The sequence below is a fragment of the Zeus faber genome (genome assembly GCF_960531495.2).
Source record: "Zeus faber genome assembly, chromosome: 5".
NCBI classification, from domain to species: domain Eukaryota; kingdom Metazoa; phylum Chordata; class Actinopteri; order Zeiformes; family Zeidae; genus Zeus; species Zeus faber.
Genome location: NC_137192.1, coordinates 12,356,328 through 12,372,795, shown reverse-complemented (window position 1 = coordinate 12,372,795; position 16,468 = coordinate 12,356,328). Strand labels below are relative to the sequence as shown.

General features: G+C 39.3%; 1 protein-coding gene across 1 annotated transcript; it reads right to left on the bottom strand.

Moving 5' to 3' along the window:
- Nucleotides 1-7,387: 7,387 nt before the first annotated feature.
- gnrh2 (gonadotropin-releasing hormone 2) lies at nucleotides 7,388-11,080 on the bottom strand (the record flags this gene model as incomplete). The annotated part of the gene is made up of 3 exons (XM_080000870.1): nucleotides 7,388-7,426; nucleotides 7,572-7,655; nucleotides 10,946-11,080. 3 exons carry the CDS (start codon nucleotides 11,078-11,080, stop codon nucleotides 7,388-7,390), a joined length of 258 nt encoding a protein of 85 aa, XP_079856996.1.
- Between the last annotated feature and the right edge of the window lie 5,388 nt (nucleotides 11,081-16,468).

The following is a 16,468-nucleotide window of genomic DNA, read 5'->3' as shown; positions in this document are numbered from 1 at the left end:
GTTAAAAGAATCTCTTCAAATAGTGACCAAAGCAAAGCAAGCAAATCAAAAGTAATTTGGGTGATTCTCATAAAATCTTGGTTTCAAATTATTCAAACATGAAATCTTTAAAAAAGACTTGCATCAACAAATTTCCTTTTTAATATTAATAACAAGGTCTGGAGTGTTTGAGAGTGTTAACTGAAAAACATTTACTTACGATTTAACACCTTTTTGAACAAATTTTCCAAAACAAGTCCGTAAAAATCTCATGACCACAATTTCAAAAATTATTAACGGTCATGCACAGTTACTTGAAACTCTCAAATATCATATTTATTTGAATTAACATTTTATTTGATTTTCATTTCTCTCGTCTTCCAATCTATGACCTAATATTTTTGATATTTCATTGAAACCTGAAAATGATGTGGCAAACCTGAAAGAACATCATGTACGTATAGATTCTGCACATGCATTTGAAAGCAAACTACGATGTGGCAGTTCCGCCTGCCACACGCCATCCCAGTGGCGTTTTCAGGACCCTCTGACACAGAAACAAAGGCAGAAGTGTTGCAAACGCACCATTTTTTTTTGTGGCATGATGGAACAAGCTCGGAGCAGATGGACACGTCATGTCAAAGGCTCTCCCGTGTGTGTCTCTGGGGGTGGGTGATTTACCTGTTGCTCGTTGATTGCTCTTATGAGCAACAGGTGAACAGCCACCCTGATCCCAGTGGTTCAGGGCGGCCGTTCACCTATAGTATAGTGTACTATATACCTATAGTATATAGCGCCTTTCTCAGTCACCAGGAAGTACCGCAGATGGTAAGAGCGGAGACAAATTACATTTTTAGCAGACGCTTTTATCCAAAGCGACTTACAATTATTCAAACACCGGCGGACGCAGCCATCAGGAAAAATTAGGGGTTAAGTGTATTGCTCAAGGACACTACAGCATGCTAGCAGGAGGAGCCTGGGATCGAACCAAGATTCAAGATTCAAGATTTTTATTTGTCACATACATATACATACTTCCATACATATATGCAGTGAAATGTAATAACCTTTAGATTACCCGCATACCATCCCACAAAATAATTTGTCGGGGAAGTGTGATTTTCATCCTCACAGGTAGCACAGGAGATCCCTAGATGTAAAATGTGTTGACCCAGGGCTAGCTTTAGCAAGGGTCAAGGTGATCTGATATAGCCATAAACCACAAACTTGTGTTTAATTTGAACTTTGCAGACATGGCAGATAAACCAAAATGTAACATTGAGAATTGGAGGATTTTGCTCTTGTCTAAAAAAACATGTATTTAACAAAAACATTATGAAACCGGACTGATTGAAAACTCTTGTCACTATAGCAAAGGAGAAGAAAAGAGAGACCTAGTCGGGCAGGTGTTCGTGGGAATGTGTGTGTGGCAATGTGTGACTCATTCATGACGATGAGATGGTGGCCCTTCCCAAATTTCTGTAACTATTGTAGAATATGAATAGAATAGAATATATGTTTTTATTTAATTACACTCAGTTACTTCGTCATACCTCAGGGCATATAAACCTCATCGCATAAATCATCTAAAGCCCATCTGCAGAAGTCCCTGCATGTGGAGTTCTGGCCTTACCTGTTTTTGGATATTATCACTCGGCAGCCAAAGATCCCCAAATGTAATGGTTGGTAACAACTTTACTTTACTTTAAGACTTTATCCCTAACATGTTAAAGTCAAGTACATCAACAAAAGCTCAGATTTTTAAATTAACATTCACAATGACGACTTAATGTGACACTGGAGATTACTGGAGTAGCCTCAACAAGCATCAATAAAGCCTGTCTGAAAGTTTGATTAAATAATACCTGTGTGTGTGTGTGTGTGTGTGTGTGTGTGTGTGTGTGTGTGTGTGTGTGTGTGTGTGTGTGTGTGTGTGTGTGTGTGTGTGTGTGTGTGTGTGTGTGTGTGTGTGTGTATGGAGCATGTTGATTTACTATTATGTACGTAGGAGAGAGAGAGAGTGTGCGTGAAGTGTCCACAGGAGGTGGAGGTGTTTATCAAAAATGAATAAAGGTGTAGCCTGTTTTAGTGACTTTCCTAATACATATTACTCCGCTCCACCGGAAGTATTTAATGTCTACGGCAGTGTGCCGAAGTCTGTCCAGAAAGAATATGACTCGTTCTGTTGTAGCCTTGATGGGAAGGGGTTTTTTTTGGAAATATTTGTGGAGTTTAAAGATTTATAATGTTTTTCATAATTATATATAATAAATGTATTTTTTATTGTAACGTATGGTTATCGAATCAAATTAATTCAATGAATGTTATATATTGCTTAATGCTAAAATATTTTGACATAAATAAAATAAGCTTGATTCGACATGTGAAGATATATATATTGTTTAAATGCATCCAAGATACTGCTGCCTTCATACAAACTATTTTGAATTCTACAAACAAAAAGGCTCTGAAACTTAAACGAGTGAAAATGGAATAAAGCACACCAACCCCTTGTGGACAGTAGCTATATTGACCAGACAGTAGGAAAAGTTCCAAAACGTCGCCATTTAGTGGACGAAACATAAACACCAACAACAAACACCATCATGGCGGCCACCAAAAGACTGAGCCTTTCAAGAGCTGTATGAAACACATGAGATATTAAAGATAAGTTGTTTGATTTTCTTTATTTTTTATTATTTATTATGTCCAGGATTGGTGTGTTTGATCAGAGAACAGTAATATATATTTCAGTTTACAGTTCAACATATTGGAGTGCTATGGTTGCATCCTGAGCTCAGAAATCTACTGATTAAGGTTCTGACTTTGTGTTTTGTACTGGGCCGTTCTCCTTCTCTCTCCAGAATGGCAGGACATCATTGAGGAAGTCTAGTTTGTGCAGGAACCCCGCCATCCAAGCAGCATAGAGTAATGGGGATGTTCCCTGAGAGAGCACACACAACATGGCCTCCCCGCTTGTCTTTCTGTCTGTCAGTCCATCTACGTTTGTGCTCTAAATCTACAATTCTATTGCAAATCACTATGTTTCTCTAAAATAGTCTGCTTTCTCCTTTTAAGCCTTAATCAGTTTGAGCTGAGCTGCTGGCAGATAATGTTCACCATCGGATGACATCTTAAGTTGGTTCTGCATAAGTTGCACTGATTCCTACATACTTTATTTCCCTCATCTTGTTTATTGATCACAACATGCTTCCACCGCTCTCTCTCTGGCCGCACGGGCAGCACGCAGCAGGCAGACACAGATGATCTAATCCCGAGCTTTGTAGAGGTTAGTGTCTTGGATGAGATTAACAAGAAGCTGGACCTGCTTGGTCCGCTTCTCTGAGACATTTCCGAGATCAAAGCCAGCCTTGATTTCCGGTTGGCGGATCAAAAACCTCCGCGAAGGGCCTCACAACGGAGGTGGAGGTTCTAAAAAAATAAAATAAAATAATGAAAGAGTCTATCCTGGATATACAATCCAGACGTACGCAGGACGACCTCATCTTTTCTTGGATCCCAGAGAACAACACCAAGTCCCCAGAAAACAAAGACTTCCTCCACACCGCCCTGAAACTCCCCATGGACATTGTGAAGCAGATCACCTTCCACCAGGTTTACTGACTGGGACACCACGTGGGGAACAAAGGATGGGAGCTGAAAGGAACCACGCTGGGTATGAACAATCAATTACCCCCGGAGATCAATACCGACAGAAGGTGCTATACCCCATCCTGAAGGAGAACCGGCAGGAGGGTATATTGTTGGTTGTTGATAAACTATATATAGACGGTCTGTTATTCTGAGACTCCTCCACCACATCCCCGTTATTCTTATAATAATTTATGTATTTTGGTAATTCTGGTAATCAAACACTGCAAGATGCAGAAACTAGCATGCTATGTCAGGATTTAAAATATTGCCCACTCTCATCATCTCACCTTCCTAATCTCCCCTCCCTACTTCTCTCATCATCTCATCTCCATAATCCCTCCCTCCCTACTTCTTCCATCACTCTCACTCTATTTATTCTCTCTATATGTATGTCTAATGCAATGTTTTATGTTTATCTTTGTCTATTTGTCATTTGTTTGTGTAGATATATATCCCTACAAACTTCCTGCAATACTAGGACAGTAAAAAGGAATCTAAAGGAGGAAAACATAGACTTGTCTATGAGAAAACATAGGAACGGTAGTATAGCTATTGCCTTGGATGCACTGTGTTGCTGCATTGGAAAACTACAAATCCACATTTATCACCCCCTAACAAACCTCAATGACACCCATTAAGTTTGTTAGTTGGAATGTGAGAGGCTTGGGCTCACCTGCTAAACGTAGCAAAATCCTAAATCAGCTGACCAGGATGAATCCCAGCTTCTGTCAACTTCAAGATACTCACCCCACTGCATCCGAGCACCTCAAACTCAAAACGAAATGGGTTAATCAGATGTTTTCTGCATCATACAACTCAAAAAAAGAGATGTTTCTAAAATTAATCAATAAATGTATCCCATATCAAAATATAACTACAATATCAGACACAGAAGGGTGTTACATAATGATTAACGGAATTTTAGATGACATCAAATGAACCATAGCTAATATATATGGCCCCAATGAGGACGACCCAAATTTCTTTCTCAATATATTTTTAAAACTCTTAGAATTCCCTGACTCTGTTATAATATTGGGAGGAGACAGCACTGGATCCAAGTTTAGACCGTTCACAAACCAGAAATAATCACAAATCCTGGTGTTTGTCGGACACTATTAAACAATATATGAGTGATCTTGCTCTTGGCGATTGTTGGTGATCAAATAATCCACATAATAGAGAATACACATATTATTCACCACCCCACCAAAACTTCTCTAGAATCAACCTTTTCTCGACAAGTAACTCTGTAATGTCCAGAATCACTAATCCTGAAATCCACACTATTGTAATCTCCAATCACGAGCCGATTAGTTTCAACCTCATAAATGAAACAAACTGGAACCCTCCCAGCAGGTGGCGGTTTAACGCCTCACTTTTGACAGATAAAGAATTTAACCATTTATTTTCCAGAGCATGGCCTTCCTTCATTGAACTGAATGACTCCCCAGAAATATCACCATCCTTACTCTGGGAAACAGCAAAGGCAGTTCTAAGAGGTAGTATTATTTCATTCTCCACTCACAAGAAAAAGAAAGGACAATGATGCCAAAATATACCCGAACAACGATTAAAAGATTTGCACTCCCAACAAGCCCACTCACCCACTAAGCAAATCCGAAATGAAATCCGGAAAATTACATCTTAACTTGATAATATCATCCATCAAAAGACAAATTATTTTGAATTCAATGACAAATCAGGTAAATTTCTGGCCAATGAATTGAAACGCGACAGAGAAAAAACAATTATTACAGCCATCAAAGAGCCACAGGGTAGGATAAGACACCAATGACATATTTAGAAACTTTTATAATAAGCTGTATCGCTCAGATAATGAATCAAATATATCAAACATTCACTCATTCTTTGATGATATCGATCTCCCTAAATTTTCCACAGAGCAGGCTACCACATTAGATCGACCACTTACTCAAGAAGAACTCAGTAAAGCTCTCTTCTCTATGCCCAACAATAAATCACCCAGATCTGATGGCTACCCAGTGGAATTCTATAAACACTTTGGTCATTTATATCCCCATTATTCATCAGAATGGTTACATAGATTAAGTCAACCTCCACCATGCCTCCGCACATAAACACCGCTCTCATTTCGATTTTGCTCAAATCCAATAAGGACCCAACCCTCACCTCCAGTTACAGACCCATAAGCCTTATTAATTGCGATTCAAAGATTATTAGTAAAACACTAACCAACAGAACTGAAAAAAGAATTTCCATTAATAATTCACCCAGACCAAACTGGCTTTGTCAAAGGCAGACACTCATCCAGCAATATGCACCGTTTAGTCGGTCTGATCAGCATATCTCAAAGGAACAACTTAAATACTGTCATTGCTTCCTTAGATGCCTAATTGCTTTAAAAACCCATTAATTGCAACAACTCTGTTAGCCTGGTGGAGATTCCTTAAACTCAGTAGTCACACTGTATCGCCAAACAAATTCACGCCAATCTGGCACAACCCAGATTTTCTCGTTAAAAACAGACCAATAATCTTCAGGTCTTGGTAAAAAGACAAGGAATTACTCATCTGGAACACATTTTTGAAAACAATTTGCTTATATCCTTCCCAACCTTAACCCAAAGGTATAATATCGGTGGCCACAGCTTCCTTCAATTCCTTCAACTACAGCAGTCTCTAAAAGTTAAAATCAAATTGACGAACAACATCTTACAACCACCTCCGATAATTGAACATCTTACTCATATCGGTAATTTAAAAAAAAAATCCCTTTTCCAGAGTATACAAAGTTTTATTAAAAACAGATGACACTTTATCTTTACCTTCAATGGAATGGGAAAGAGACCTTGCTGTTCCCACCAACACCTTTTCTGTGACCCGCAATTCCAAAATGCAACTCATCCAATACAAGATTCTGCACAGAGCTCATATAACGGAACACAAAATGTTCAAAATGGGTTTTGTGGATAAAGACATTTATGACCTATGACCTTGCGGGTTCGGGTCTGGGCCCCATGGTCGGCAGGTCAGCATGTTTTTGAATATACCCAGTCCTGAGGGGTCATTGTGGAAAAAATACAGTAAAATCCATACTGTTAGCATGCGACTCCATAGCTAGCTGCGGAGTGAAGGACATTTTTCCTAGGGGTGCACATGCGCAGCACGAGGCAACGAGTTGTGACAAGCTGAAAACAACCGGGAAACATGCTCCTAATATAATTTTATAAACTTGATTTTTTCTTTGGTATTGTTTACACCAATATACTGTGTAACAAATTTTGTTAGACACCACGGTTAAGGATGGTTTTCCCACGTTTACAACTTTTAAGTGATTCTTTTTAATTTTCTTTTTTAACTTTTAACAGATTTGTGCATATTGAACAAAATATGCAGCATGCATGCATTCATATTCCTATTCACTCCAAAATGTAAAGTACTAAAGGGCAACTGAGTTAAGAAATAATAATTTGATATTACAATAATTATTAAGGGAAAATGAAAAAATTCAGCCACACATGACAAATACATATGTATTTTTATTACACTCGTTGGCATACTGAAATGACAAAACACAAAATGAATACCAAAATATATCCTTTATTGGAGAATATACCCTCCAAGGAGCAGCAAATTATTCTGGGAGAGATGTATTGACAAGGATGAGAATGTAAATAAACCAGCACAGAGCACCAATCCAATCAAGAGATAAATAAGATGATGAATTGATTTTCCCAAATCAGAAAAAAGCCTCCCGTGATAGAACGATGTCACTTTCTCTTCTGGAACTCTCGAGCCAGGGCGTCTAACTGTGGAAAGGTTGATCCAGTTAGAAAGACATTGAGGTTGTGACACTTTTGTTAAACTTTCGTCTGTTATTGTTTGAAGCGTTTCTTGTCCTTCATGCAGTATTTGCCGGGTCCTCACCATGTGTCCTCTTTCCAGTTCAGTCACAAAGAGGTCTCTGAGGATGTTCCTCCTCTGGGGCCTCAGGTAGCTGCACTGCCCCGCCTCACACAGCTTGATGTCCTCGGAAATCTGAAAGCGAGAGAGAGAGAGAGAGAGAGAGAGCGAGAGCGAGAGAGAGACATTTGAGTAAATATTAAATACATAAATGAATAAATATGCCTATGAAATAAATACTAAAATAAATAAATAAATGAGGCAGTAAATCAATGTAAATATAAACGGGTACATTTTGTTAAATTAAAAAAAAATACAGTATATATATTTTTTAAAAGGACGTTCAAACACTCTCATTCATTTCATGGGACTTTGATTTCATAATTCCACACGTATTTATTTAAGGGGACTTTCATTTCATAATGCCACATTTCCAATCCTTAAATGCAAAAGAATCGGGCGTGGTTATTTCACAGATTCAAAGTTAGCGAAAAAATCATGTTGGCATTTTTTTTTTACTTGCTGAATTAGAAGGGTGGATTTTGAATAAATAATAATCATCATAAGCATTTAAAATGTAATGATATCGGTTAATAAACAAATAATTATATATAAACAAAAATAATAATATAGCTGCAGGCAACAATACACAGGTTCTAGGTTAGTCGCACTAATCCAGTGTTTGGGGTACTGTTATCACATTACCTTTGTCTTTAATAAGTAATGTAACACGTGACTGTTCTCAATTCTGTAATTACATTACAGTTACTAAGCAAACAATCATTGCATCACTCATTACTTGCATCAGCCTACATAAATTCCATATCTAACTAATAAAGGAAGGAATCTCTGTCTCTGTCTGTCTTGTGGCAGTTGGTGAAGAAAGACAGACTTTGCTTTAACAGTCTCTTTATTTGCTAACCAAACTGAGACAATGATAACACTGAACAATCATGCATAACAATGCATACAACATTTAAAACTTACACTTAACAATAAAACCTAATAAGGATAGCCAAGGATAGCCCCCTCCACGCCGCCCCTGAACACCCGCGAGCCAGTGCCACATGGTCTACCCCGCCCCTGGCGGCCCAACTGTGTGGCAGTCAGGTGACAATGCATCTCAGGCAATGTTGTGGAGTAACGCAAAAGTAATGTAACAAGTAGTGTATCAAATTACTTTCTACAGGGAGTGATTAGGTCAAGTAAGGAATACATTTTTTCCCAAGTAACAAGTAATGTTTAATACATTACTTTTTTTGAGCAACGACCCAGACGCTGGTCATGAATTACAGTTTTCCAAATTCCCATGGAACACAGCATCAGTTCAAACAAATTATCCAAGTTCCGTGTTGTCTTGAGCCGGCGCAAATCCTGAACAAAGCAGTCAATACACACCAATGGGGTCTACACCGCACACCTTACCCCATGCAAAAGCCCCCCCCCCCCCCCCCAGAGCCACACCCTGCACATGTAGAACAACTTGATGGCACAAACGGCCCCACTCCATCACCCAAACCCGGTCCGCCAACATTCAGCAACTTGCCAATAAAGATTGATCCAAATAAAGATTGATGTGGATCAAACTTTGACTACAAAATGTCTGGAATTCCCTCAATCAAACGACACTTAATCCATGTCTGTGGGTTCGGCAGTTGCTGTGCGACACTTTTAGCCAGAAAAATGCAGAGGAAAAAAATAAATAATAAAAAACCGAACAAAAACAATAGTTTTCCAGCCCTGCGGGCTGGACCACTAATAATTATAATAATAATGATAATAATAGTAAGAATGACTATAGCTGCAGGCAGCAATGCACTGGGCCCATGTAGTTGTGTCAGTAACGAATTACTGTTTTCCGAGTTCCAATGAAACGCAGCATCACTTCCTACCGGCACCAATTACAAATCTCCTGGTTCCAAAGAAACACAGCGTCAGTTCGTGCTGTTGCTCGTCTTTACCCCACGCCCAACTTACCCCATGGGAAATCCCCTCCCCGCCCAGAGCCCCAATCTGCACATATATAAAAATTTTGATGATTATATCAGCATCCTGTTCCTCTTCCTCCACCCCACCAAACCCTGGTCCCTTTGCTCAGCTACCTCCGGTACGTCAGCTCAACATTCTAGAGAAAAAGGTTTTTTAACTAGCTCGTGCTCGAAATATAGACCGATGTCAATACTTTGACTAGAATATATTAAGATTAATGTTATAACCAACTACAATTCAAGATGACATAGAACTAAATTGTACAATTCAACATGATATATAACCAAATTAATTGTTTAAAATGGAATACAATCTTATGTTATAATGGCCAGAAATCTGTCTTTGACTATGAAATATAACGTTAATTGTAGACTACCATTACTTTGGAATTTGACTTACTCTGGAAGATCTAATTATGTAACCGCCTTGAACGGGATGTGTTTTTCCACGTTATTTTCTTCCCCGTCGCCACTCTGAATAGCCTCCTACTTTTTCAGACAAAGCCATCTGGGTTTGGCTGTAAACCAGGGCTTGTGATTGTGCTAACTCACTGTGGTGCATGCCAGAATACAGCTGTACTCTCAGAGGCTGATATATGACATCTCAGTATCAGTGATCCAGACTGATGAGCTGTGGACCGTGGTGTATCAGTGATCCACTGTGCTCTCCTCTCTGCAGTTAATAAACTGCTTGTATTTCAGGAGTTATTAGCAGACTGTTGTCTGTGACCAATCAGTACCCTGTAGTTTTTTCACGTGACCTTTTGGTGCCATTTCGGGCAATGGCGACGCGGTGAAGCAGTAATGCAGTGACGACTTTCTGAGATCAATCACAGTTTTCCAAGTTCTGGTGATACGGAGCATTACTACTCACACAAGTTACAATTTTATTGAGTTCCCATGGAACGCAGCATCGGCTCCTGCTGTCTGTCCTGTCGATCCATCTCAAATCCTGCGCAAAGCAACCACTAAACCGATGGAGTCTACACTGCGCACCTGGTCCCAAAAGTCCCCCCCAAACCCCGCTCCTGGAGTTACAATCTGCACATATATAACAATGGATGATATCACAAAGCCCCCTGCTCCACAAACTCATCCCACCATCCTTTGGAAAGTTTTTTAACAAATTCCTGTTCCAAATATAGATCAATGAGGATCAAACTTGGACCTTAAAATGTCTGAAACACCCTGGATCCAACAAACCCTTTATTATTAGGGGTCAAGCCCTGGCTGGACGGCTAATAATTTTTATAGATACATAGATATTAAAGATACATCTATAATAGTAATACGATAAATACTACTACTACTAATAATAATGATAATAATAATAGTTATAATACATATTTTTTATATATAGAAATTCCTTAGCTATCCAACCAGAACAAAACTAAAACGATATCCTCTCCCACATGCAGATAAAGCCCTGGGTGGTACCTCTGAGGTGGTGAATGAGTCCAGCTCCCTCTTGCCTCCTGGGTACCAGCCGTGGGACCAGTGCTGAGCATGGGAAAGCTGAACCCCGAAACAGAGCAGCAGCACCAGCAGCAGCAGCAGCCGTGATACACACATCTCGGAAAAGGCAAACAAGCATAATGACAATAATAATAGATATATAATATATATAATATATAATAATATATTCCTATCTGATGGATTGATTCAAATTCCAAACGTCCACTCGATGTCCTTACCTTGCTTCGGATTTCTACCAGACTTTCTCACAGTGGACTTCGGTTTCAGATTTGCTTTCTTTTGGAGAGTGCGTTTGGTCGCCTGAGTAAAAACGCTGCAGCTGTATCCTCCACCTCGTCCATATATGTACCAGTCCAAAATCCTCCACCTCCATCGCATGTCATCATGTCCCTCCATCACCTGTCCTGCCCATCGCTGACCCCTCTGCCCTCATCGCTCCCAGTGGTCCAAACCACTGATCCTGGAGGACACTGCGTGCGTAAGATCCGTTCGTGTCCAATTATCATCGGCAAACAATCCACCACCGAAACAGCACCCACACCACCGCAATTAACCCTTTAGGTAGCTAAAGAAATAGGTCTGTTATATATTACCGGTATACGCACATGATGAATGCATTCCTGTAGAACGTTATGATGCTAGAGTTTCCTTGCCAAATGCAACACATTCTACACATACCTTCATTATGGGTGCATCAAACTTCGGTCATAACTCAAAAGACCATTTCCCTCAACAAGCCATGTCCGTTCTGAGTTTTATCTGCTTCAATGTCTCCTCTCTTTTTCCTCTTTGGGTGATCAGGCTACCTGTTCCCCATCAGCTCAGGGTTGACCCTTAATGCACAGCAACCAGTCATCAACGTCTAGTGATTAATATTCCTACGTTTCCTTCTCATGAGGAGATATCAAGTGCAGACACACTTGTCCATAGGCAGGCTGAGCTCACCTGAAGGGCTGGCGAATTCGTCCATGCAAGATTTAGGCTGCAGCGCATCTACAGTGATCGAGGTCCTTGTCTGAGCTACTTTTTCCACCAATTTGATACACATTTCGCCAAAGATCCCATTTGATAAGATTTTTGATAAGATTTTGTCTCTGGGACCCCGAACTGAAAAGACTTTTATTAAGATATTAAGATTAGTCCAAACCTCCACACCTGTCCGTACCTAGTTAGGGAGATAACAGTGAAACTATGATGAAAATTCTCTTGATGGTGCTAATGTTTTGTAAACAACATAATAAGTGAAGTTTAACTATTATTATTTTAGCTGGGTACTCGCTGGTAGTGCTTGAATGACCCATGGAAGGTCCCCGACCTCATGTTGAGAAAAACTATATTATCCCATAATTTGCCGCCTTTGTGTGCAATTCCAACCACTACCTGGGTTGGGCTTGTACACAATGTTTTTCCTTTTTTCCCGTTTCCCCTCCCTTTTACACAATCTAATCCCAGCTCACTTTCTACTTTCCCTCAAAATTGTAATTTAACTTAGTTTTCACATGAACATTCCAAGACAAACACCAAATGATTATATAGTCAATAGTTGAGAAGAAACAGTTTAGTAATAATGTAATAAGCCCATTACTCCACAAGTCACCCTGATTAGATATTAATGCCCAATCGGTGCATTAATATTAAATAAGGGGTAGAGGTTAGACACTGATTTCACCAATCGGGACAAACACCCAAGAGAAATGATTGATCTACAGGGCACAAGAGAAATGGGCAATTATTCTAAATGACTGTACCATCCGTCTAAATTAGGAAGAAGCCTATAATGAGCATTAGAAGGAAGCACAAACACGAATGGATGTTTTAGAAACAAAAAAAACAGAGGCGGAAATTATAAAATCTCAAGCACTTTATTAAGTTGAACATTATCTTGCTTAAAAGGCCATTTGGTAGTATATAATTATACATATATTTGCATATATATAATTATATATACATATATTCAAATGTTGAATAACAAAACAGTACAAACAGATGCAAATTAAAACGGATCGCTTAAGACATTATCAAATTAAAAATGGCCAAAACTGAAACATCCAATACATTTTAAAATGGTCCCAATACAGTTCAATATACATCTTCTATAAAAAAAAAATAAAATAAAAGAAATAAAAAAACGAGAAGCAAGGCAGCGAACAAGAATGAAATATAAATAACCTTACATTATGTACAAAGGGGAGTAGGCAGTGACTGGTCCGAGGGCGAAGGAATTAAACGTATTAATTAAAAAAATAATAATAATAAAAATAAAAAAAAGACATCGAAGGGGGTGGGAGGATGCAAAAGGGCATGTAGTGTTTCAGAAAGCGGCTCTGAGGATTCAATCTTGAAGAAAGGGGTGAAGAGAGAGAGAATCCCCGTTTCGCTGCCGGAATCTCTCTCCATCCAGCCACTTGGGGATAAACACCAAATTGCTCAATTGGGGCAGGGCTCGCCTCATACCTGGATCCAAGCACAAGGGTTCAAACAGGGACAGCAAGGTTACCCTTTACATAATAAAGGGGGTAAAAAAAAATAAAAAATAAAATTAAGCAATCGCAGTGGAATTGGAATTGTCATTCGGACATTTAGGGACCTACAGTGCGTCGTCTTCTTAGGTCCAACAATCAAAGTGGAATTGTGAACGGAATGAAACCACAAAATCAGGCTGGAATGGAATTCAACAAGGGGGAATATATCTTGACATTGAGAAGTAAAATGAACTGCATGGTTAAGGGATTACAATTTTTATTATTATTATTTTTTTAATTAAAAAAAAGAAAAAAAAGAATGATCCTTGGGTTTGGCCCTTACGCTCTGAAATTGCATTTTGTTCTCCTGGATCTGCTTGTACACGGGCCACTGTAGGTATCCATGGTGACCGCGATGCCGTTACCACGTAGGGTGAAGGATTTTCCTTCCATCTTTTAAACCCACATACGAGGCACTTTGCTTGGTCAACAACCTCATTAAAAGAATGTTTTACAGGTTGACACAGTGTCTATTTTGTATTTAAAGTATGATCTACTGATGTGACAACTGAAATAAGACTCAACTGAAAGGAATTTCTAAAACATTAAGGCCGTCAAACCACCTACTTAATCCTCCATACCTGTTCTGGCCCGTATACCCGGTTGGAAATAAAACAGGGAAATTGGCACCGAACCGAGGAAAATGGGCACTTGTGATGCTTTGGAATCAAAATCTACCTGGAAAAAAAATGGCAAATGGCGATACAGTGACACCCGGCGTTCCGCTCTGAGCAAAACGGTTGAGTCTAAACGCCTGCTACTTTGAGTTTCTACAGTTTCAAATGAAGAGGGGCCTCCTGTAAAATAAAAAAATAAAGAGGCCCCTCGAGAACAAAAGACAGACGTTAAAAAACGGCCTCTTTGGGGAATCCACATGGGATTATCCTCCACCTCAACAACAACAGGATCCCCTCCCGTCTCAACTGATCCCTCGTTCGGTCCGACGGACTCGGGGCTTTTCTTTTGGTGCAAATCAGCGTGTTAGTCCTCGCTCTCACTTCCAGGGAAGATTCCGTATTTTCCTTTTTGGATCATTCTGACCACTATGAATAAATTAGTTGATTGTGCTAAATCCATTTTTAATAAACCGAAACAAACACTCGATAATTAATAGGATGTAAGTATTTTGTAAAATCTTGCGATTGTTGTCTTTAAAAGAATATTTCCCTCGCTGTTCAGAATGCCATTGGTGGATATCAATAATGGAGGGAGATATTAATACATTTTGTGAAAAAAAAAAAAAAAAAAAAGAAATTTGAATCACGTATTTCCCCTTCTTTTAAAAATGTAACCATGGAATATACTGTATGTTTGAAATGGTTCGGGGGAAGGCTGACCCCTTTGCACTCCAGTCAGCTGTGGAAATTAACTGGTGTTGAATGTGGAAATGGAGACCATCCCGGGCGCTGTCATTTCCTGAGTTGACAGAGTTGAAATCGAGCCGACCTCCCTGGTTAAGTGACATCGTTCATCTTTCGTTACAATCGCAAAAGGGAATGGCTTACCTGGCAGCCTCGAGGGGAGAAAAATTAAATTAAAATTAAAAAAAAAATAAAAAAGCAAACAATGAAACCCCACTGCAAACATCTCATGGCACACGTCTCTACAATTAAAGCAACAATGTAAAAAAATAAAAAACGATAAAAAATAAACATTCTTGGGCATTTTGAAGAGTGAATAGTAATATCTGTTACGTAAAAAAAAAAAAAACAACAACAAAAGTGACAAATAACTGCATTGCGATGCGAGGCCAGTATAAAAACAGGAACCAATTCAGGCCGACAGTAAGGAACCCAACACAGAAAAGAAAGCAGCAATATACAAAAAATAGTGACGTGCACCTAATGTACACAAAGAAATCGCATTATGTCGCGAATATAGAATTAGTTTCCATCATTCAGTAAACTCATGCATTGACTATGAATTGGATTTCTTACATTCATTTAATTAATATTATCAATCGTTCTGTTTACACAGGAGCCTAAGTTTAAAATAATTTGCATTTATTCAAAAGTGTGAAAAATAGACTAATATTGACGTTGCGTTTCTTTTCTGTATTGGGGGGCGAACACCATTTTTACCTGTTTGAACCCTCTGTGCATAGTGGGAAGAAAGCGGATTGTAAAAGGGTGATTGGATCCAGTCAGAACTGGGAGAGTGAGGGGGCTTTGGCACGCAGGGAACATAAAATAGTGACGGAATAGTGAGATTCAGTGTGTTTTCAGCTCCTATTTAAACACAGAAGTATGTGTATGTGTGTATGTATGTGTGTAGGGGTTGGGGTTGGGGGGGCTTGCAGTCTGTATTTATAATTGTATATTTATCTTGATGGGGTGTCTAAAACGAAAAAAACGATCCGGGAAGTTTCTGTAAATACGTGTTTCAGGGTTCTGCTATCGGCTGCAGGGCTGTGTTAGTCCCTGTTTAGAATAGAAAAATGAAAAAAGAAAACTACCACTAAATAGCCCAAACACCATTCCCTTAACTCTGGACCTTCGCATCTAAAGCGTTAGACTCATATATATTTATATATTATATATATATTCCAATAAAGTACATTACAAATGCCACCCTAAAAACGCAGCCAAACTCAAAAGTGTCTAATCAAAATGAAAAAAGAAAAGAAAGAAAAAAAAACAAAACGGGTGCGGTATATATACATTGGGGAGGAGCAATAGGGGTTCAAATCGGGGCGAAGGGCTGTATTAACAAGACAAATATTACAAAATATTCAAGAAGGCATTTCAGTTTTTATTTTTCCTCTCCGACAGCTTGTTTCTCTGTGCCAAGACCGCGGTTCCCCTTTCCTCTCGGCGGGTTTAGTCCACTGCATTGCGTAGTGAAGCAGGTAGGAATCCGCCGGATGGGAGAACGTGTGTGCACGTGTGTGCACGTGTGTGTGTGTGTGGGTGGGTGTGAGTTTCTATACGTTTTTTTGTGTCCGTCCGTCACGAGCCGGAGC